The following is a 19,439-nucleotide window of genomic DNA, read 5'->3' as shown; positions in this document are numbered from 1 at the left end:
TGCTTCTCCCTCGCCTGCATCCGTGCCTCTCAATCTCTCTGTGTGTCTCTCGTGAATGAATAAAATCTTAAAAAAAAAGACTTAGGCTCCTGGCTGGCATAGTTGGCAGAGTATGGGCCTTGATCTTGGTAATGAGTTCTAGCTCCACATTGGTGGTAGTGAGTATTTAAAATAAAAAAGCAGGGGGGGGGGGGGGGAGATCCCTGGGTGGCTCAGTGGTGAGTGTCTGCCTTCGGCCTAGGGTGTGATCCTGGAGCCCCGGGATCGAGTCTCACATCTGGCTCCCGACATGGAACCTGCGTCTCCCTCTGCCTGTGTCTCTGCCTCTCTCTCTGTGTGTCTCTCATGAATAAATAAATAAAATCTTTTTAAAAAAAGAAAGTCTTAGAAATAGGATGCTGTGAAACTAAGGAGTCAGAACAGAGCTGGACCTCTTCCAGCCGTTGGCACAGGCCTGGGGCTGCAGCCATAGAGCAGGGCTGCTCAGTGGGAGCCCGGGCTCCTGGCAGAGGACAGGGAGGCTGCCTGGCAAGGAGCAGAGGCATCAGATCTGCAGGCCTCAAGAGGTGCACCGCCACCCAGCACGGGACCCTGGCAATCTGCGTGTGCTTCATCTCAAGCCTACCAAAAAATTGCTGGGGTTGCCTGGTTTCTCTTACATGCCTGCCTCCTGGGAAGGACTCTGGAGAGGGTGCCCAGGGATCTGTCACTGTGGGAGGCCACCTGCCTTTACCTACCAGGCTCCTGCGGGAGTTAACACGTGAACCCCTGGAGACAGACTAGCTCTCTGATGCTTGAACTTGGTTGCAGAGAGCTGTTGCCATAAGAACTTAGTGCCAGATGACAAATGCAGCCCAGGGGAACCAGCTCTCTGAGAAGCACCCTCTGCTTCGCTGCTGGCTGTCTGCCCCCTCCCTGGATTGCACGTTGGCCCTCAACCGCACATCTGGGTTGTGATGACTATTAGCCCAGTCAGAGCAAGGACAAAATCTAACTGGAAGCAAAACAAAATCTAACTGGAGTTGAGGAAGGACAATATTCACAAGGGATGAGGTGCTGGCAGCGTGGGAGGACTCACAAGGAGCTGTTATAATCAGCTGTGTGAAAAGGGGCCTTGGGGCCTGAGGATGAATTCCTCACCCTCAGCACTGCAGGGAAAGCTTCCTGGAGGAGGAGGCCTCTTACAGATTCCTGAGGGGAAGGAGGACTGCCTCTCTTAAAACATGGGCAAGATCTGTATGCTTCTAATTACAAAATGCTGATGAAAGATCTAAGAAGACCTAAATAAATGGAGACACATACCACGTTCATGGATTGGAAGATTCAGTAAAGTTCTCCCAAGCAAAATTAAAAGACACACACACACACACACACACACACACACACACACACACACACACCAAGAAACAGACTCTTAATTATAGAGAACACAATGATGGTTACCAGTGGGGAAGTGAGTGGGGGGATGGGGAACATAGGGGATGGGGATTAAGGAGTGCATTTATCCTGATGAAAAAGTCAATTCTCCCAAAATCAATCTAAAAGTTTAATGCAATTCATATCCAACTCCCAGAAGGAATTTTAGTGGACACAGATAAACTTACTCTTAAATTTATATGGACAGGACAGGCCCCAGAGTAGCTAAAAATAATACACACATACGTACATAATAAATAAATCTTGGAAAAAGAGAATGAGAGAGAGGATCATTGTACCTGATATTAAGACCTACTGTATTGCTACTGTAATCCAGACAGTGTGTCACTGGTGAAGGGTTAGATCCCTAGATCTGTGGAGCAGAATACGGAGCCCGTGTCTGACTGATTTTTGACAAAGCTACAGAAATAATTCATTAGAGTTAATAATAATGATGTATTGATACTGGTTCAACATTTACAAAAAAGAAAAATAGCTAAGCTTGGATTTTTTTGTTAGACTTTTATCTCCATCTCAAATCTGTGGATAGTGCAAATTCAAGAGTAACTTCATTTTCCACTTAAGACCACGATTTGCTGTTTGAGAATCTTCCAATATCCAAATTAAATCTACTTTCCTCAAAGCACTTAGTTAGCATTCCCATCACATGTCCAAGGCTGGTTTTAAGATCGATGTGATGTGTTTTTCCAAGATGTTTCATCTGTGGGCAGATCCAGAAAATACTGTATTTGATCTTTTATTTGTTCTAGAGAATGTCATCATGACCAGCACAATTGAAGTCAGGTCTCCCTGTGACATGATACGTAGCACAAAAAAATGCTTCTGAATTTTGGCCAAAACCTCTGGCTTGTTCACTTTTATCCTCTCCAAACTCCTCAGCACCAGTATCATCTTCTTGCCCTCAATAATACTTTAAATCAATGCCTAAAATTGTATGTTACTTTTTCCCAGTTCTTTCTGTATTCAAATGCATATTTCATCTAGACCTACAGATATACAAACCCAAGAGGATATGACTTAATATTGCAATATATTCCTCAGCTTCCATTGCAAATACTACATTAATTCCTGCGTACTCCCGGAATCGCAGATTGGAACAGGAAGAAAAGCAAGAAGGATCCGACCCATTAATTTATCTTTTTCCTAACCCAAGTGCCTCCACCACTCAACCTCCCCTTGCACAACCCACAGACTTGCGAGGTCTTTAAAAAGCTCTGTTAAGGGAATGAAAAGACAAGCTCCAGAAATAGCTCCCAGAAACGGGAGAAAAACTTGCAAATTACATATCCAACAAAATGTATATCCAGAATATATGAAAAATTCTCCAAACAAAGAAAACAGTTTATTTAGAACACAAACAAAAGATCTGAACAGACGTGTTACCAAAAATAGAGAAAGATGGCAAATAAGCACATGGAAAGATGCTCGCTGTTGTACTGCCGTTAGCCATGAGGAAAATGCAAATCACACCCACAATGAGGCCTCTCTCAGAATACACGTCCCAGAACGGCTAAAATAAAAAGCAGTGACAGCACCAAATGCTGCTGAGGAAGTGGGTCACTCCTACATTGCTGGAAAGGCAGGAGGCAGTTTCTTACTAAGTTAAACATATACTTGCCATCCAAAGCCCTGCAATTGCATTTCCTGGGTATTTATCCTACAGAAAGAAGAATATCTGGGACGTCTGGGTGGCTCAGCGGTGGAGCCTCTGCCTTCGGCTCGGGGCGTGACCCCGGGGTCCTGGGATCGAGTCCCGCGTCGGCTCCCTGCAGGGAGCCTGCTTCTCCCTCTGCCTGTGTCTCTGCCTCTCTCTCTCTGTCTCTCAGGAATAAAGTCTTTAAAAGGCCGGGGGGGGGGGCGGGGGGGCGGGCAGCTCTGGTGGCCCAGCGGTTTAGCGCCGCCTTCAGCCCAGGGCGTGATCCTGGAGACCCAGAATCGAGTCCTGCGCCAGGCTCCGTGCAAGGGAGCCTCTGCCTGGTTCTCTGCCTCTCTCTCCCTCTGCCTGGGTCTCTGCCTCTCTCTCTCTCTCTCTCTCATGAATAGGTAAAATCTTTAAAAAAAAAAAAAAAAGTGGAGAAGCCAGAACGTAGGCTGGAAAACTAGATGTATTATTTGTGTCATTTGTTGAACATTTCATCTGTGCCTGATTTTAGGCCTCGGGTGCCCTGACCAATCATGTTCCTTAAAACAACTCAAAATCACATGGTATGTTCCTTGATTTAGCCCAGAGATACAACATCTTGATGAAATATGGGTCAGTCTTGACCCTGAATGCCTCCCCGTCTAGGACACAGCCTGCGAACAGTGACTACACACTACAAAAGGAACGAGGTTCATGGCAGATGTGGAAGCCCCACACGGAGAACGCAGACAGCAGGTGCTCACCAGCAGAACCCATGCTCTTTCCTAGAAGAGATCAGTTTTGGAGTGAGGGGGCCCCGGCTGTTTGAGATGAACTCTTAGTGGTCTTATATGATGTTTATAAAGCTTTCCAAACCCCAAAGAGAGCTAAGATGGATAATTCCATTTTCAAAGGGATTTTAAAATAGATTTATTTGATTTTACAATGTTTTTCTAAACTGGCAGAAACAGCACGTGAATCACAAGAGTAACATTTCAATATGTGAGGTTGAAACAAGGAGTGACAAAATGTTTATGTGACCATGAAGAAGAAAATTCTCACAAAAATAAGCCCAAATGTACCCCTGCACCCCCAAAGTTTACAGCAGCAATGCCCACAAGCACCAAACTAGGCAAAGAGCCCAGATGTCCATCAACAGATGAATGGATAGAGAGGATGTGATCTATACATACAACAGAATATTACTCGGTTATTACAAAGAATGAGATCTGGGATCCCCGGGTGGCGCAGCGGTTTGGTGCCTGCTTTTGGCCCAGGGCGCGATCCTGGACACCCGGGATCAAATCCCGCGTCAGGCTCCCGGCATGGAGCCTGCTTCTCCCTCTGCCTGTGTCTCTGCCTCTCTCATGGGTCTCTCATGAATAAATAAATCTTAAAAAAAAAAAAAAACAAAAAACAAAAAACAAAGAATGAGATCTTAGCCGTTTGCAAAGGTGTGGATGGAACTAGAGGGTATTACGTTAAGCAAAATAAGTCAATCAGGGAAACAATTACATACGATCTCACACTGATATGTGGAAATTAAGAAACAAAACAGGTGGGGATCCCCAGGTGGCTCAGCGGTTTAGCGCCTGCCTTTGGCCCAGGGCTCGATCCTGGAGTCCCGGGATCGAGTCCCACGTCAGGCTCCCGGCATGGAGCTTGCTTCTCCCTCTGCCTGTGTCTCTGCCTCTCTCTCTATGTCTATCATAAATAAATAAATAAATAAATAAATAAATAAATAAATCTTAAGAAAAAAAAAGAAAACAGGGCATCATGGGAGAAAGGAGGAAAAAATAAAACAAGACGATGTCAGAAAGAGAGACAAACCGCAAGAGACACTGAATCCTGGGGAACTGAGGGTTTCTGGAGGGGATGGCGGGACGGGGTGAGGGGGTGACGGGCACTAAGGAGGGCACGTGATGGGATGAGCACTGGGTGCTGTGTGCAGCTCGTGAATCACTGACGTCCACCTCTGAAACTAATGATACATTACATGTTAACTAATTGAATTTAAATTTTAAAATAAAAAAAAATTTTAAAGCCCAAATGTCAGGCAGCCCTGGTGGCGCAGCAGTTTGGCGCTGCCTGCAGTCTGGGGTGTGATCCTGGAGACCCAGGATCAAGTCCCGTGTCGGGCTCCCTGCGTGGAGCCTGCTTCTCCCTCTGCCTCTCTCTCTCTATGGATAAACAAATAAAATCTAAAAAAAAAAAAGCCCAAATGTCATTTGCATTAAAATTATCTTCTGGGGACGACTGGGTGGCTCAGGGGTTGAGCGTGTGCCTTCGGCCCAGGGCGTGATCCCGGGGTCCTGGGATCGAGTCCCACGTCGGGCTCCCTGCATGGAGCCTGCTTCTCCCTCTGCCTGTGTCTCTGCCTCTCTCTGTGTGTCTCTCTCATGAATAAATAAATAAAATAAACTTAAAAAATAAAAATAAAATAAAATAAAAAATGGTTTGGGGAGCATCAGATTAAAAAAAAAATCCACGGTTGCGTTTATTTCGAGGGCTGGCCGGTCACCAGGGGGCGCCCGAGGGACAGGGCAGGGCTGTCACCCGGGCGCCAGGAGCACCCTGGGTGGGGGGCGCCGGCTGCGGCCACCCCTCGGTCCCAGCTCTCCTGCCGCTCCCCCGTCCTGAGGCTGCGGAGCCCCAGCGCCGCGCGGCCTCCCCTCTGCCACCGCCCACCGCCCACCGCCCACCGTCCCCCGCGGAGAGAACTAGGTCTCCGCCCCGCACCTCCCGCAGCGGCCGCGGGACTCGCCCGGCGGAGGCGGAGGCGGAGGCGGAGGCGGAGGCGGAGCCGCGAGAACTACATTTCCCAGGGTGCTGCGCGCTCCCGGACTCCACTTCCCAGCAGCACCCGGGACGCCCCCGAGGACTGCATTTCCCAGAGTGCCGAGGGCGGGCCCGCGGGGCCCTCCGGGTCCCGCCCCCTCCACCTGGCACCCGCGCGCGGCTGGGGAGTCCGTCCCCTGCCGGAAGCCGCTCCCGGCGACGGGCAGGTGGGGCAGGTGGCGCAGGTGAGGCCGCGCGGGGCGCCTTGGGTCCCCAGGGGAGCCCGGGCCCCGGCCGTTCCGCGGCAGCCGGGGCGTCCTGAGGGTGTGGGGCTCCGAGGGCGTGGAGGGCCCGGTGGGCAGGGAAGCGGCGTGGGTCCCGGGGCGCCGCGGTGCTTCCTCGCCCCCGGCTGCTGGGCTGCTGGCGTGGGGCCTGTCCCCGGTCAGCGCCAGCCCGCGGGCCCAGCACATCCTCAGCCCGGGGATGCGGGCCGCGAGGGGTGGCCCCTGAGGCCTGTCCAGTTCGAGCCCGACGCGCCACCTGCCCTGCAGGAGCTCGGCCGGTGAAGGCTCCCCTGGACCAGCTGGCGGCGGGGGCCCCTGGGCGCTGCCCCTTCCTGGCCTGTGGAGCGTGAGCTTTGGCTGGGGCCATGACCAAAACCTCATGACGGGGGCCAGGAGCCCCCAGCCCAAGACTGTCTGGCTCCCTGCCTGTCAGCCCCAGTGTGCTGACTGCCCCCCTCCTTGGGCCAGTGTGGGGCCCAGCTGGCACCAGGCTCCCTTGGCTGGGTGGGAGCCGCATGGCCCCTGTGCAGATCCAGGCAGAGGGCTCCCTAGGGAATGGGACCGGGAGGGGGAGCCTCAGCCCAGCTGGGTCTCTGTGGCCCCCAGCAGGCTCTCTCTCCTCCTTGGGGGTCTCATCCTGTTCCACTTGCCACAGGGAACCCTGAGCGAGGCCTTGGACAGTTGCTGTGGCGCCCAGTGCTAAGGGCAGTGACCCCAAGGAGGGGCATCTTCAGGGAGTGGGGTTCCGTCTGCCTCCCACCATTTGTCCCCGCAGGTGCAGCCAACATGAGTGAGCCTGGGGGGTCAGTACGAATCCTAGTGACCGGCGGATCTGGTCTGGTGGGCAGAGCCATCCAAAAGGTGGTAGCAGACGGAGCTGGGCTGCCTGGAGAGGACTGGGTGTTCGTCTCCTCCAAGGACGCTGATCTCACGTGAGTGGACTCATCCCTGGAGACGCAGAGCTCAAGGCCAGGCCTGTTCCTGAGGCTAGTAGCCTCCTGTCTGGGTCCTCCCTGCCAGGTGGCTGCCCTGGCGTGGGTGTGTGCAGTTCTGCTTCTAGGCAAACATCCTCACATCTCTTCCTGGAAGCCCACGGCTTCGTAACAGCCAGTGCCTGAACTGGCCACTTTCCTTTTTGGCAGTTCTGCCTGCCATCAGCCCTGCCACCAATACCCCACCCCCAGGGTGCTAGTTCCTTCCCTCAGGCCTCCAGCGGCCTCTGAAAGCCTGGCTCCTCCCAGGGACGCTGCACAGACCCGAGCCCTGTTTGAAAAGGTGCGGCCCACACACGTCATCCACCTTGCTGCAATGGTGGGGGGCCTGTTCCGGAATATCAAGTACAACCTGGACTTCTGGGTGAGTGAGGGCCCCATGGAGCCCTGGGGACTTCTTCCTCGGCTTCCTATGCTTATGTTTTGACCCCAGGAAGTCCCTGAGGGTCCGGCTTGGCACAGCCTGGTGGGGACAGCCCCTGTGGAGCCCCTAATAATCCACGCTTGCTTTGTAGGTAGATGGGCCTAGAGGAGGGCCTGGGGGCATTGGCCCAATAGGAAAAGCCGAGGTGGGTTGGGGGAGCTGGGAGAAACCAGTATTTGCTGTTTGACCTAGGTAGGGTAGGTTCCTATCCCCTGCGCCCTCTGGGCCTTGAGACCTTCCTGCTCCCCAGACCTCTCTGGTCTGGCTGCATTGAACCAGGCTCACCACGCATTCTGGGGTGCAGAGACGTGAGCTGGGTTCTGGGCCCGAGGCATCTGGCCTAGGGGCGTGGGGTATGGTGGAAGGGGCAGGAGAGCAGGGCTCTGCCTATGGCCCCTCCTGCCAGGCCGTGCCCCTGAGGGCTGCCCCGCCATCTCTGGGCATCCGGTCTTGGTGTGGTTCAGCCTTGCAGCAGGCACAGGGATGGCAGAGGCTCAGGTCAGATTCTGCCCAAGGCCCCTGTCACCCCAGGGCTCTCCTTGTCTCAGTAGCAGTCTTCCCAGAAGCCTGCCTAGTCCTCATCTCTCCCTCTGCTCAGAGCGGTGCAAATGCCCAGTGTCCTCCCAGGGACCAGGGAAAAGGAGGGGTGGGACTGACCAAGGCCTGTCTGCTACTAGGTGCTGGGTAGGCTCCTCCGGGGTGGAGGAGTGGAGGGCCCCTTCTCCCCATCCCTGCTAGGGCCCGATTGGGCCTGCCCTTAGCAACCTGTGTGGGTGAGGTCCAGCTCTGAGCTAGGGGGTGTGGGCCTCTCCTCCAGCCCCCCTCCCAGAGCCCCAGGGAGGGGGAGGGGGAGGGGGGAAGACAACTGCCTCTAAGGACGTAAGAGGCTTGAGGGGGCCGTGGTTTCTGGAAGGTCTGTGCTGGGAGGTTTCGCCTCGTCCCAGGAAGCAGTTAGGATAAACTGGCTCAGGTGCTGCCTGAGCCAGTGGGAGCCAAGTGTGTCCTGCTTCAGTCTTTGGAAGAGCAGGTAAGGGCTGGGGTCCTGCCTGGAGGGGCCTGAACCGCCCTGCCCGCCCTTCCCCTCCTGTGCCAGAGGAAAAACGTGCACATCAACGACAACGTCCTGCACTCGGCCTTCGAGGTGGGCGTGCGTAAGGTGGTCTCCTGCCTGTCTACCTGCATCTTCCCGGACAAGACCACCTACCCCATCGATGAGACTATGGTGAGGGGCCCGGCCGGGCGGGGTCGGGGAGGGGCCGGTGGGTCCTGGCAGGGCGGGGCCAGGAAAGCCAAGGCCTCCTGCTCCCCTAGATCCACAATGGGCCACCGCACAACAGCAATTTTGGCTACTCCTACGCCAAGAGGATGATCGACGTGCAGAACAGGTCCTCCGCCCGCGCCCCAGCCGAGACCCAACAGGAAAAGGGAGGAAGCCCAGTGGGTTCCCCTGGCAGAGGGAATGCCCCCTCTTTGTGGGCCTCCGGTTTTTCCATCCAGGCGAAGCCGGGGCGGGTGTGGTGGGTCAGTGGTCCCAGGGCAAGGGCCGGAAGAGACGCTGTGATTCCGCAGGGCCTACTTCCAGCAGCATGGCTGCACTTTCACCGCCGTCATCCCCACTAACGTCTTTGGGCCCCACGACAACTTCAACATCGAGGATGGCCACGTGCTGCCCGGCCTCATCCACAAGGTGCACCTGGCCAAGAGTGAGTGCCCACTCGGTGGGGCCCCAGGGCCTTGGCAGGGAGGGGGGTGGTGGCTGGCACATCCCGTCCTGACACCGCCCCCTCGCTGATTCTGCAGGCAGCGGCTCTGCCCTGACGGTGTGGGGCACTGGAAAGCCACGGAGGCAGTTCATCTACTCACTGGTTTGTGCAGGACGGTGCCTCGCTGTCCACCCAAATGTTTCCTGGCCTGCCATGCTGGCTGTGGCAGGGCCATAGCGTGAGGGAGCCTGGTAACGGAGTGGGGGTCCAGGCTGAGCCCCTGGAGGAGCCATCACTGGTCCTCGCTGGGGCCCTATAGGCAGTGGCCAGGTGCAGCACTGAGCAGGGTGTTGGGCTGAGCTGGCTAGGAGCTGCCCAAAGGGAGAAACCTCCAGCCCCAGTGAAGCCCAGGCTGCACCCTCACTGAGCAGGGGCATGTAGGAGGGGTGGCACGTGGCCCCATGTGGCCATAACTTGTGGCCTTTGACCCTATTTGACTTCTAGGACCTGGCCCGGCTCTTCATCTGGGTCCTACGGGAGTACAATGAAGTGGAGCCCATCATCCTGTCAGGTGGGCACCCCGTGGCTCCCCGGCCGCTGCCGCAGGGCAAAACCCACTGGTCCTGAGAGCAGCCAGGGTCGGGAGAGAATGTCGTGGGGGCTGGGTGACGACAAGGCCAGGTGGGGGAGGCCTGACCTGGCTGCTGGCCCCCCCGCTCCCTGCAGTGGGCGAGGAGGATGAGGTCTCTATCCAGGAGGCGGCCGAAGCCGTGGTGGAGGCCATGGACTTCCATGGGGAGGTCACTGTATCCTTTGGCTCTGGGGCAGGGCACTGTGGGTCTGACGTGTCCAAAATGGGTCTCTCCCTGGTAACTGGAGAGAGGGGTGGTGCTCTGACCCCACGGCGCCCCAGGGAAAGGCAGCGGAAGTTCGAGGGCAGGCTGGGGTGGGGCGGGGTGCCCCTCCTGCTGTGGCCTTGACTGGGCACCTAGTTTGATACCACCAAGTCAGATGGACAGTTTAAGAAAACGGCCAGTAACGGCAAGCTTCGGACCTACCTGCCTGACTTCCGGTTCACACCCTTCAAGCAGGGTGAGCCCCCTGTCCTCCCGTGGCTCTTCCACCCCGTCCCTCAGGACCTCCCAGCCCCTCCTTGGCTTTGGGCCGACCTTGCTTTCCCTACTGGAGCTGGGGACGCCCTGTAGGTTTGGTGTCCAAATCCTTACCGGGGAGGCAGGACATAGAAGAGGTGATTGTGGGTGTCGCTGGGGCCCCTGCCCTCCCCTTCTCCCCCAGGGGAGATCAGGGCAGCCTCAGCCCTCACCTGCCACCACCTGTCACCTGCCTACCTCTGCAGCTGTGAAGGAGACCTGTGCCTGGTTCACCCACAACTACGAACAGGCCCGGAAGTGAGGCAGTGTGGGAGCAGGCACCGGCTGCTCCCCGAGGCCCCGGAGGCAGCACCCTCAGACTCTGCGGGAGTGGAGGGCACTGCCTGGCAACCTGGGCCCATGTTCTACTCCTTGGCCAGGGCGGCTCTGGGCATCTGTGCACTGGGCCCACCGTTCATGTCTGTCCTCAGGGAAACCAAGGCCTGGCCAGGCCCAGCAGCTTGCTCCCCAAACCAGTCCCGGGGTCCTGAGTGTGGCCCCTCCTGATCCTGTTCTCCCATTCCTTGGGATCTAATAAAGTCCACTTTCCCAGGCCTGGCCCCAGCAGCTCTGTGCCCCCCCGCCCCCCCGTCCCGCAACACACACACAGGCACTGTCCCCCCTGAGCCTGGTTAGCCCCAGGACCCACCATTCACCTGCTGACTGCTGGGCGAGGGTGGCGGGCTGGCCCTGGAGGAGAAGGGCAGCTGCAGCTGGCAAAGCAGGTGTGCGGGCGAGAGGCAGGCAGGCTGCTGGGTAGAGGCGGTGGACAGTCAGCCGGTGGGGGTGCGGGGCAGGGTACCTGGAGCAGTCTCAGCTGCCACTGCGGCCACAGCTTAGCCTTATCACGTGAGGTCCCATGCAGGCCTGGTGACCTGAGCTCCCTGGGCCTACCTGTCAGCACCAGGCCTTTGGGGGACAAAGCTGGTTCTGGATTTGGACCTGCTGAGTAGGCATGTGGATGGATCTCGGGAGGGTGGTGAGCGGGACCCCAGGAGAGAGCTGTACTGGGCCCCTCATCTCCCTAGCCCTCAGGTGGCAGCTTGTGGTGGGCCTGGCCTGCCCTCTCGCCTGGGCGGTAACAGGTGTCACAGAGGAGGGCCTGCTGGGAAGGGGTGCGCAGCACAGACTTTCACATTCTCAGCAGGAATCCAGCCAAGTCCCCGGTGCAGCCGGTCAGTGCTGGGAGGTGGGGGGTGCGCATCGAGGAGCAACCAACTCCAAAGCCCTCAGACACCTTCCCAGGCTCCAGGCCCACCCTTGAGGCCACTTCCTCTCAGGTCCCCTGCCTCCTGGTCACCCTCTGTCATCCTCATGATGGTGGCTCTCAGCTCTTTTCTGACCCCAGATGTGCCCGTCGTGTGAACTCTCCCCTCTCAGGCAGTATGCCAGGCACACGCTTCCCACCCCCACCCGTCCCTGTGCCCGGCTGGCCTCTCTCGGCACTTGTCTTCACCCTTTCTCCAGCAAGCTGCAGTGTTTGTGCTTCGGGGCTCCCTGGTCGTGCCTCCCCACCTTTGAGACCTGGAGCGAAATGTTGGTTTCTTGGGAGTGCCCACCCTGCCGTGGAGTCCCGTGTGCTTGCCCGGGGGTGCCCGGGAGCCTCTTCCTGGCCCTGGACGCGGAGCTGTCGGACCTGGTCAGCCGCCCTGTGTTCCCTGGTCTCCAGCCCCGGGGAGTGGAGGCTCTGCTCCTGTGGGGTTCGGGGAAGGGGGTGGTGCCTGAGCTGGAGCTTGAGTCAGCCACGTGAGAATATTCAGAGGGAGGCCCAGTGTGGCAGAGAGGCCTGGACACACCTGGCAGGACAGAAACTGGCCATGTGTCCTGCAGTGTGTGTTCGTTGCAGGGGGCTGTGTCCCCAGCCAGAATGCAGGTCCCCCAAGTGCGGGCTCAGCTGCCTATAGTCTGCTGCTGTATGGCCTTCATCCCCTGCCCACAGCGGGCTGACCCACCGCCAGGGTAGTATTGAATGAATGAGATTTGATTGTTGAAGAGCTAAGAATGTGTCAAAGTAGCATTTAGAATAACAAAATATTTTTTTAAAAGATTTTATTTGTTCATGAGAGGCAGAGACACAGGCAGAGGGAGAAACAGGCTCCCTGCAGGGAGCCAGATCCCAGGACCCTTGGGGTCACGCCCTGGGCCAAAGGCAGACACTCAACTGCTGAGCCACCCAGGCGTCTCCAGAATAACAAAACATTTTCAGATGCAATCGTAAAGAATACCCTGCAGTGTCAGATCTTCAAACCTCATTGTTCCCGTGTCAATTAAAAATTACAAGTACAGGCAGCCCCGGTGGCGCAGCGGTTTAGCGCCGCCTGCAGCCCGGGGTGTGATCCAGGAGACGCGGGATTGAGTCCCACGTCGGGCTCCGGGCACGGAGCCTGCTTCTCCCTCTGCCTGTGTCTCTGCCTCTCTCTCTCTCTCTCTGAATTAATAAAAAATCTAAAAAAAAAAAAAAAAAAAAAAATCACAAGTCCTCCCACCCCTACCCCACCCTCTGGTCAGTTGCAAACGGGCCCCTGCGCGGCCAGCACTCCATCAGCGCCCCCACCCCAGGACCGACAAGGTCTCCGCTGGGGACCCGGGCCTCAGGAAGGCCCCTCCTGCCTTCCCGCGGGATCCAGGCTGGCTGGAGAACTTCGGTGCAGAGAAGCGACAGGCCGGCTCACGATTCAGGGCCTGGAGCCGCTGCAGCTCGCCAGCCCGCCCGGCCCCGCGGCCCTCGCTCCGCAGCTGCGCCCGCCGTCAGGCTCCAGGGCCCAGGGCGCCCCGAGGGCGCGGCTCCCGCCGGAGAACCCGGCCCAGGCCGGCGCGCTGCACTCACTCCCCAGCTCCCCAGGCGCCGGCCTGGCGTGCCCGGGTCTTTCACCGGAATCGGGGCGGATGCTCCTCCGTGAGCTCAGCTGCGCAGCGGCCGGCCGCCGGGGCTTTCCGGGACTCCGCCGCGCCCCCGCGGGGACCCCACCCTTTCCGGCCCTTCGTTGAACGGAGCCTCTCGAGCTGCCCCTGGGAAAGCAGGGTCCGCCCGGCTCCACGCGGCCCGACCCCGCCACCGCCGCTCTCGCCCTCCGCCCAGGGCCGCGCCTTCCGCGGAGCGCCAGGCCACGCCCACTTCATCGCGGCGCCCCGCCCCCAGCCTGCGGCACCGCGCCCGCTCGGACCAATGAGCGGCCGGGGGAGGGGCTCGCCGCGGAGCCCGGAAGGGGGTGGGCGGGGCGTGAGGTCCCGGCAGCCAATCGACGGGCGGGGGGGGCGCGGCGGCGACATGGGCGGGGCCAGGTCTGGCCGCGGTGACGAGATGGCGGCGGCGGCAGCGCTTGGCCCGGGTCCGCTCCGTGTGGGCTTTGTGGGCGCGGGACGTATGGCCGAGGCCATCGCGCAGGGCTTCATCCGAGCAGGTGGGGCGCCGCGGGCGTGGGGCGCGTGGGTCCCCGGGCCTGGGAGCCAGCGGGCGTCCCACGCCGGCCGGGTGTGCGCGGGAAGGGCTCACCTGCCCGGAGCTCACCTGCCCGGAGCTCTTCTGCCGGGAGCTCGTCTGCCTGGAGCTCACCTCCCGGAGCTCACCTGCTTGGAGCTCACGTCCCGGAGCTCATCTCCTGGAGCTCACCTGCCCGGAGCTCACCTGCCCGGAGCTCACCTGCCCGGAGCTCACCTCCTGGAGCTCACCTCCCGGAGCTCACCTGCTTGGAGCTCACATCCCGGAGCTCACCTCCCGGAGCTCACCTGCTTGGAGCTCACGTCCCAGAGCTCACCTGCTGGGAGCTCACCTGCGCGGAGCTCACCTGCCCAGAGCTCACGTCCCGGAGCCACGCGTCCCGCGGAGGCTCTGGGCGGGGGTCACCAGGGAGCCCTCCGCGGGGGTGGTAAGGGCGCCGCAGGACCACCTCTCCTTCCCTGGGCACGGCAGCAGGGTGCGCGTGGGGCGCCAGGGCTTCTTGTCCCGGTGAGCTTCGTGCCCACCGCCAGCGCTTGCGACGTGGGTGGTCCCAGTCTAGGGGGCTGCGAGTTTGTAGAATAAGATTTTGAGTTTGGAAGATTTATGAGAACGTAACATATTTTAGTAATTTAAAATGCTGATTAAAACTGATATTTGGAAGGATAGTATTTTGTTTACATGGGGCTAAATAAAATATATTACAATTAACTTTACCTTTTTTTTCTTTTGCTTTTAACATGGCAACTAGAAAGTGTGAAGCTGGGTCTTTGGTCCCAGTAGTATTGTTCTTGGACGGTGCTACCTTTGCCACCGGGATCTCCCACCAACTTCTGGTTTCCTTCCGGCCTCAGGTGGTTTGACCTTTGAGACTGATTCTGTTTCCGATGTGTGTGGCAGCTGCACCCCGTGGCGGGCTGCAGGCCTGGTCCACCTCCTGATGGGCATGGGGGGGAGTGTGGTTCTTCATCCTTCACACTGTAGGGTGTCGAGCTGCCTTCCTGGTCTGTCCCCCTAGATGTTGGTAGCACCCCCCAGTTAGGACAGCCGGAACTGTCTCGAGGTTGCACACGTGCCCTGGGGCCTGGAGGCCAGGACCTCCCTGTGGGAGAACGGTTGGTTCACAGGAGGCCTGACAGTGCCGTCCTAGTCTTACTCCAGGGGATTTGGAAACCGTTATGTGTAGATTCTGGGCTGGCTTTCTGCCCTCCACCACAGTCACGGTCCAGAAGGGTGAAAATCATCAGAAAATAGTTTATGGCAAGTCTCAGGTGCTTTATGTGTACAACTCTGCAGTATCACCTTCCTCCCAGGGCTGTGCAGGTTCACCGTACTCCGCGTAGGCACGCGTGGAGGTGGTCGCTGTCACGACTCACTGGCTTGGTGTTTGGGTTGTGGGGTGCACTTCTGCCTTCCTGGTAGACCTTACAGAAGTGTAATCTCCCCAGCCCTGCACCCCACAAATGCAAATAATTTCTACCAAATGGGGATTTAGCCCCTGCTTGGACATCCCAGCACAGACACCCCTCCCACTCCCAGGGAAGCTCAGCACCTACTGGGCCTCCCTCCCCACCCTGCCCCAGCTCTGTCCCCGCCTTCCTGTCCCCAGAGGCACAGACCCCTGAGATGGAGTCCTCATGAGACTAGGCAAGCTCTGGGCCCCTGTGTCTAGCAGAGCCTCTGGACTCGGCAGTAGCAGAGAATGGAGCGAGTGCCTGGTCCTGGCTGCACGCAGCAGCCCTGCGAATCACTTGGGTTCTTACAGAGCGTCAGGCCAGCTGGGGCCAGGATGGCCCAGGCATGGCTGAGCAGGAGAAGCCAGTAAGGGGCAGGCCAGGCTGGTTCCTGCTCTTCTTTCCTTCCACTCCATGTCCTCACCGACCCTTCTGCTTTTGCCTTTCTCTCCAGGAAAAGTAGAAGCTCAGCACATACTGGCCAGTGCACCGAGTGACAGGAACCTCTGCCACTTCCAGGTGGGCTGGGCCCCAGCTCTTCTGCGTTGAGGCTGTCCTGGGGGTTTCATGGGGGCTCTTGCCTCCTGAGACAGTTCTTGGGTCCAGGGAAGTGCTGCTTGTTTAGGTAAACTTTTGAGACTGGCTGGGCTGGGCTGGGAAAGAGGAAGTCAGGTCAAAGACCAGAAGGAAAGTTGAGGTTGTGGGGGATGCTAGGACAGAGTAAAGGGGGTATGTGTGCATGTGCATACATGTGTGCACACATACACACACGTGTACCCATGCATTGGGTTGGGCAGAGACAGTTGTGGGCACTAACTGGGGTCAGAGGGCGTGAGGAAGTGCTGACGTCAGGGGTCAGGGGTCCTGAGCCAGACGGATGGTCTGGGTGAGTCTTGGGCAGTGGGAGTGGGGGTGGTGCAGGCATTCACAATGGGAGAGACCCACGGGGACCCCTGGGGCTGCAGGGTGGGCTCCCACGGGAAGTGCCACAGTCTGGGAGGCCGTCCCACTTACCCCAGCCCTGATCCCACTGTCCCCGTTGCAGGCTCTGGGCTGCCAGACCACCCACTCCAACCAGGAGGTTCTGCAGAGCTGCTTGCTGGTCTTCTTTGCTACCAAGCCCCATGTCCTGCCAGCTGTCCTGGCAGAGGTGGCCTCTGTGGTAACCACTGAGCACATCTTGGTGTCTGTGGCTGCTGGGGTGTCTCTGAGCACCCTGGAGGAGGTGAGTGGCCTGTGGGGTTGTGTGGGAGCTGGGGCTCTGAGCCCAGAGTCCGTTCTGCTGGCCAGACTCTGCTTCCCACCCCTTGCCATCCCACATTGGTGCCCTTGAGGAAGGTGGGATGGGTGAAGCATGTGACGGCCTCCCGGACAACCTGGAGAGGTGGCCAGTGGCCCGGGGGCTGGGCTTCCCTATCCTGCTGGCACCACACCCAGGACACAGAGGAGGGAGCCCGCAGCTGGCTGAGGCCTGGGCCTGCCTGGGGGCCGCTTGCACATGTCCCCTGACCCCTGCTTCTCTCTGACCAGCTGCTGCCGCCGACCACACGGGTGCTACGAGTCTCACCCAACCTGCCCTGCTTGGTTCAGGAGGGGAGTGTGGTGATGGCGCGGGGCCGCCACGCTGGAAGCAGCGAGGCCAAGCTTCTGCAGACCCTGCTGGAGGCCTGCGGGCAGTGCGAGGAGGTGCCTGAGGCCCACATGGACATCCACACCGGCCTCAGTGGCAGCGGCGTGGCTTTTGTGAGTGTTATCTCATCCCCTACCCCCCAGGCCAGCCCTTGGCGAAGCGGAGACTTTCCAAGTCTCTTCAAGGACTCTGCTGGCCTTTGGGATTCGAGGACTCGGCTCTGGGGCTGCCTGTGAGCTCTCCCCTCTGCTACATCACTGCCTTCCTGGGATGCTCCAGGCAGACCCCGGGGCTCGAGCCTCCGCTGTCGTTCCTGCACTGGTGGCCAGTGCTCTGGGCCGGGTTCCTGGGGGTTCCAGGCTTTCTGCAGACTGGGTGCTTTGTCCATGGGAGTGCTGGCTCTGACAGTCCTACCCCCCACTGGGACAGGTGTGTACCTTCTCCGAAGCCCTGGCCGAAGGTGCCATCAAGATGGGCATGCCCAGTGGCCTGGCCCACCGCATTGTTGCTCAGACCCTGCTGGTGAGTGAGGGCAGCCCCAGCCGGGTCGTGTGAAAAGGGACGGGCTGGCACGTCTCCCGGGAGCAGCGGGAAGGGAGACAGCAGGCCCAGGAAGCCCGCATCAAGATCTGGGATGGGGGCAGTGGACACATGATGAAGCAGGCTACACAGTGGGGCTGAGCTGGAGAGGGAGCTGCCCGGGTCCCTGCAGTCACCCCTGGTGCCCCTCTCCCCAGGGGACAGCCAAGATGTTGCAGCAGAAGGAACAGCACCCGGCTCAGCTGCGGACAGACGTGTGCACGCCGGGCGGCACCACCATCTACGGGCTCCACGCCCTGGAGCAGGGGGGACTGCGGGCAGCCACCATGAGCGCCGTGGAGGCTGCCACGTGCCGGGCCAGGGAGCTCAGCAGGAAGTAGGGAGAGGCCCTGGACATGGGCTGCCCCGGCCCCTTCTCCCTGCCCCTTCCCGAGGACTGCAGCCCTCCCACCATGCAGGGGCTTCTTGCCTGTCCCCCTCCCGAGCTCCACACGAGGAAGTGAGAAGGGACAGGACTGGAGGGGCTCGCAGGCAGTGGCCCACCATCATGGGTGACTCGGGGGTCGAGGGCCTGAGCGTGAGCACTGCTGGCGGCTGGGGGGCAGGAGCAGGGCAGCTGCTGGGGCATCGGTAGCCTTTCCAACAGCTACGTAACTGCAGCCAGCTCAGGGGGTGGGGGACGTGGAGACTGCAGGAGACTGGCTCCTCCTCAGTGAAGCCAGCGGGGGGTCTTGCCCCCGGGTTGACCTGCCATGGGGCGGGGCCACCCACGGGGAGCTGGGCCCCAACCCCGCCAGCCTCTGAGAAGAAAACAGGGCTGGCCACTCTTTCCCTGGCTGAGGAGCTGAGGGTCCTTCCCTTGGGGAGCCCACCCCAACAGAGGCCCGGGCCCAGGGTCTGCGCAGCGCTGGTCGGCAGCAGGTCCCCGAAGGGCCCCGCTGGCTGCAGAGTGAGGACTTGGCTTCGGCTGGGTGTGGGCCCCCTCCCCCAGCTAAGCTCCAGACAAGTGGCAGGTGGAGCTGGCCGTGACGACCCTTCCCTGGGTCGTCCTGGCGGGTCTCCTGGCCTGGCCTCGGACTACAGGACATGGCTCTTCAGCATGTCCCTGAATGGAGCAACCGGCCAGGAAAGCCAGGAACTCGGGTCCCCAACCCAAGGCACGGTCTCCCCGCCCACCCTGCCCATCCTACAGAGGCCCTGGAGTGCCGGACTCGCCTCGCTCCCACCCAGCGGTCTGCTGAGACGAGGCCAGCCACGCGAGAGCCAGGCTGCCCCCAGTGGACCAGCTGAGACGTGAAGCCAGTCCGTCCGTCTGTAGCTGGCTGATGGCACCCCCGCTGCAGTGCTCGCCGTGCGCAGGCCCCTGCCCCCATCCCGAGCCTCCAGCCCGTCCTCCCCCTTCCATCCTTCGTTAGCCAGCTGGCCCTTCCACCTGTTAGGCCAGCCTGAGGCCACGTCCACACCTGATGTGTCCGTGAGATGGGAATAAAGACACTGTCCAGTAGCACCGAGTGACCGAGATTTGGGCTGATAAAGGGCCCGGAAGCACATGTCAGCTGGGGCTCAGGCGGACCTGGGAGCTGGTAGGTGCCGGGGGCGGGGCGAGGTTGTCCTGGCTGTGCAGCGCCATCAGCTCTGGGACGGTGGGCGGCTTCCTCCCGACGCCAACGCCACCTTCCACGGTGTTGGGTGCAGCACTGCCTCCTCCCGTACGGTCCCTGGGAGCCCGGTGGGTGGGCGTGAGGGGCAGGTGCGCACGGGCAGGCCGCTTGCGAGTAGAGGCGCCTCCGTGAGCCCCGGCCCAGCTGGAAGGGTGCTGTGCCCCTGGTGGCGGTGGCCCCGGAATGTGCAGGGGCCAGGACAGTGGCTTTGGGGGCCAGGGTTGCAGCCTGACCACGGGCTGGCCACAGCGCTAAAGTTACTTTTTCAGGAGGCCGGTGGATATAATTTCTCCTCATCAATTTATGTTTTCCTGACTTTTTCAAATTC

The 19,439-nt window shown here is 59.2% G+C and overlaps 2 protein-coding genes across 3 annotated transcripts; both read left to right on the top strand.

The window, feature by feature from the left end:
* The first annotated feature begins 5,940 nt into the window (after positions 1-5,940).
* Positions 5,941-10,944, top strand: GFUS (GDP-L-fucose synthase). Of its 2 annotated transcripts, none has more exons than XM_025987562.2 (11): positions 5,941-6,081; positions 6,896-7,052; positions 7,362-7,476; positions 8,630-8,758; positions 8,848-8,921; positions 9,106-9,239; positions 9,337-9,401; positions 9,744-9,810; positions 9,966-10,045; positions 10,232-10,331; positions 10,597-10,944. In XM_025987562.2, the coding sequence occupies exons 2-11, from the start codon at positions 6,907-6,909 to the stop codon at positions 10,650-10,652; spliced, it is 966 nt and encodes a 321-aa protein (XP_025843347.1). In that variant the 5' UTR covers positions 5,941-6,081; positions 6,896-6,906; the 3' UTR covers positions 10,653-10,944. The 2 variants fall into 2 exon arrangements, with proteins under 2 accessions (XP_025843347.1, XP_072601854.1); XM_072745753.1 differs by lacking the exon at positions 5,941-6,081 and adding an exon at positions 6,388-6,466.
* A 2,689-nt stretch (positions 10,945-13,633) lies between these two features.
* On the top strand, positions 13,634-18,954 carry PYCR3 (pyrroline-5-carboxylate reductase 3). Its single transcript, XM_025987567.2, has 6 exons — positions 13,634-13,791; positions 15,735-15,799; positions 16,326-16,505; positions 16,811-17,023; positions 17,340-17,432; positions 17,648-18,954. Exons 1-6 carry the CDS (start codon positions 13,659-13,661, stop codon positions 17,828-17,830), a joined length of 867 nt encoding a protein of 288 aa, XP_025843352.2. The 5' UTR covers positions 13,634-13,658; the 3' UTR covers positions 17,831-18,954.
* The last annotated feature ends 485 nt before the right edge of the window (positions 18,955-19,439 follow it).

This window comes from Vulpes vulpes, unplaced genomic scaffold (assembly GCF_048418805.1).
Source record: "Vulpes vulpes isolate BD-2025 unplaced genomic scaffold, VulVul3 u000000671, whole genome shotgun sequence".
Classification (NCBI taxonomy): Eukaryota; Metazoa; Chordata; class Mammalia; order Carnivora; family Canidae; genus Vulpes; species Vulpes vulpes.
The sequence above is the reverse complement of the archived record's forward strand: the minus strand, read 5'-3'. Positions and strand labels throughout refer to the sequence as shown.

Excerpts from the sequence above, each read along its gene's own strand:
- GFUS (XM_025987562.2), top strand. The coding sequence starts at position 6,907 with ATGAGTGAGCCTGGGGGGTCAGTACGAATCCTAGTGACCGGCGGATCT. Across the intron at positions 7,477-8,629 it reads AGTACAACCTGGACTTCTGG|AGGAAAAACGTGCACATCAA; the intron begins GTGAGTGAGGGC and ends CTCCTGTGCCAG. Across the intron at positions 8,922-9,105 it reads ATGATCGACGTGCAGAACAG|GGCCTACTTCCAGCAGCATG; the intron begins GTCCTCCGCCCG and ends GTGATTCCGCAG.
- PYCR3 (XM_025987567.2), top strand. The coding sequence starts at position 13,659 with ATGGGCGGGGCCAGGTCTGGCCGCGGTGACGAGATGGCGGCGGCGGCA. Across the intron at positions 13,792-15,734 it reads GCAGGGCTTCATCCGAGCAG|GAAAAGTAGAAGCTCAGCAC; the intron begins GTGGGGCGCCGC and ends CTTTCTCTCCAG. Across the intron at positions 17,024-17,339 it reads GTGGCAGCGGCGTGGCTTTT|GTGTGTACCTTCTCCGAAGC; the intron begins GTGAGTGTTATC and ends CCACTGGGACAG.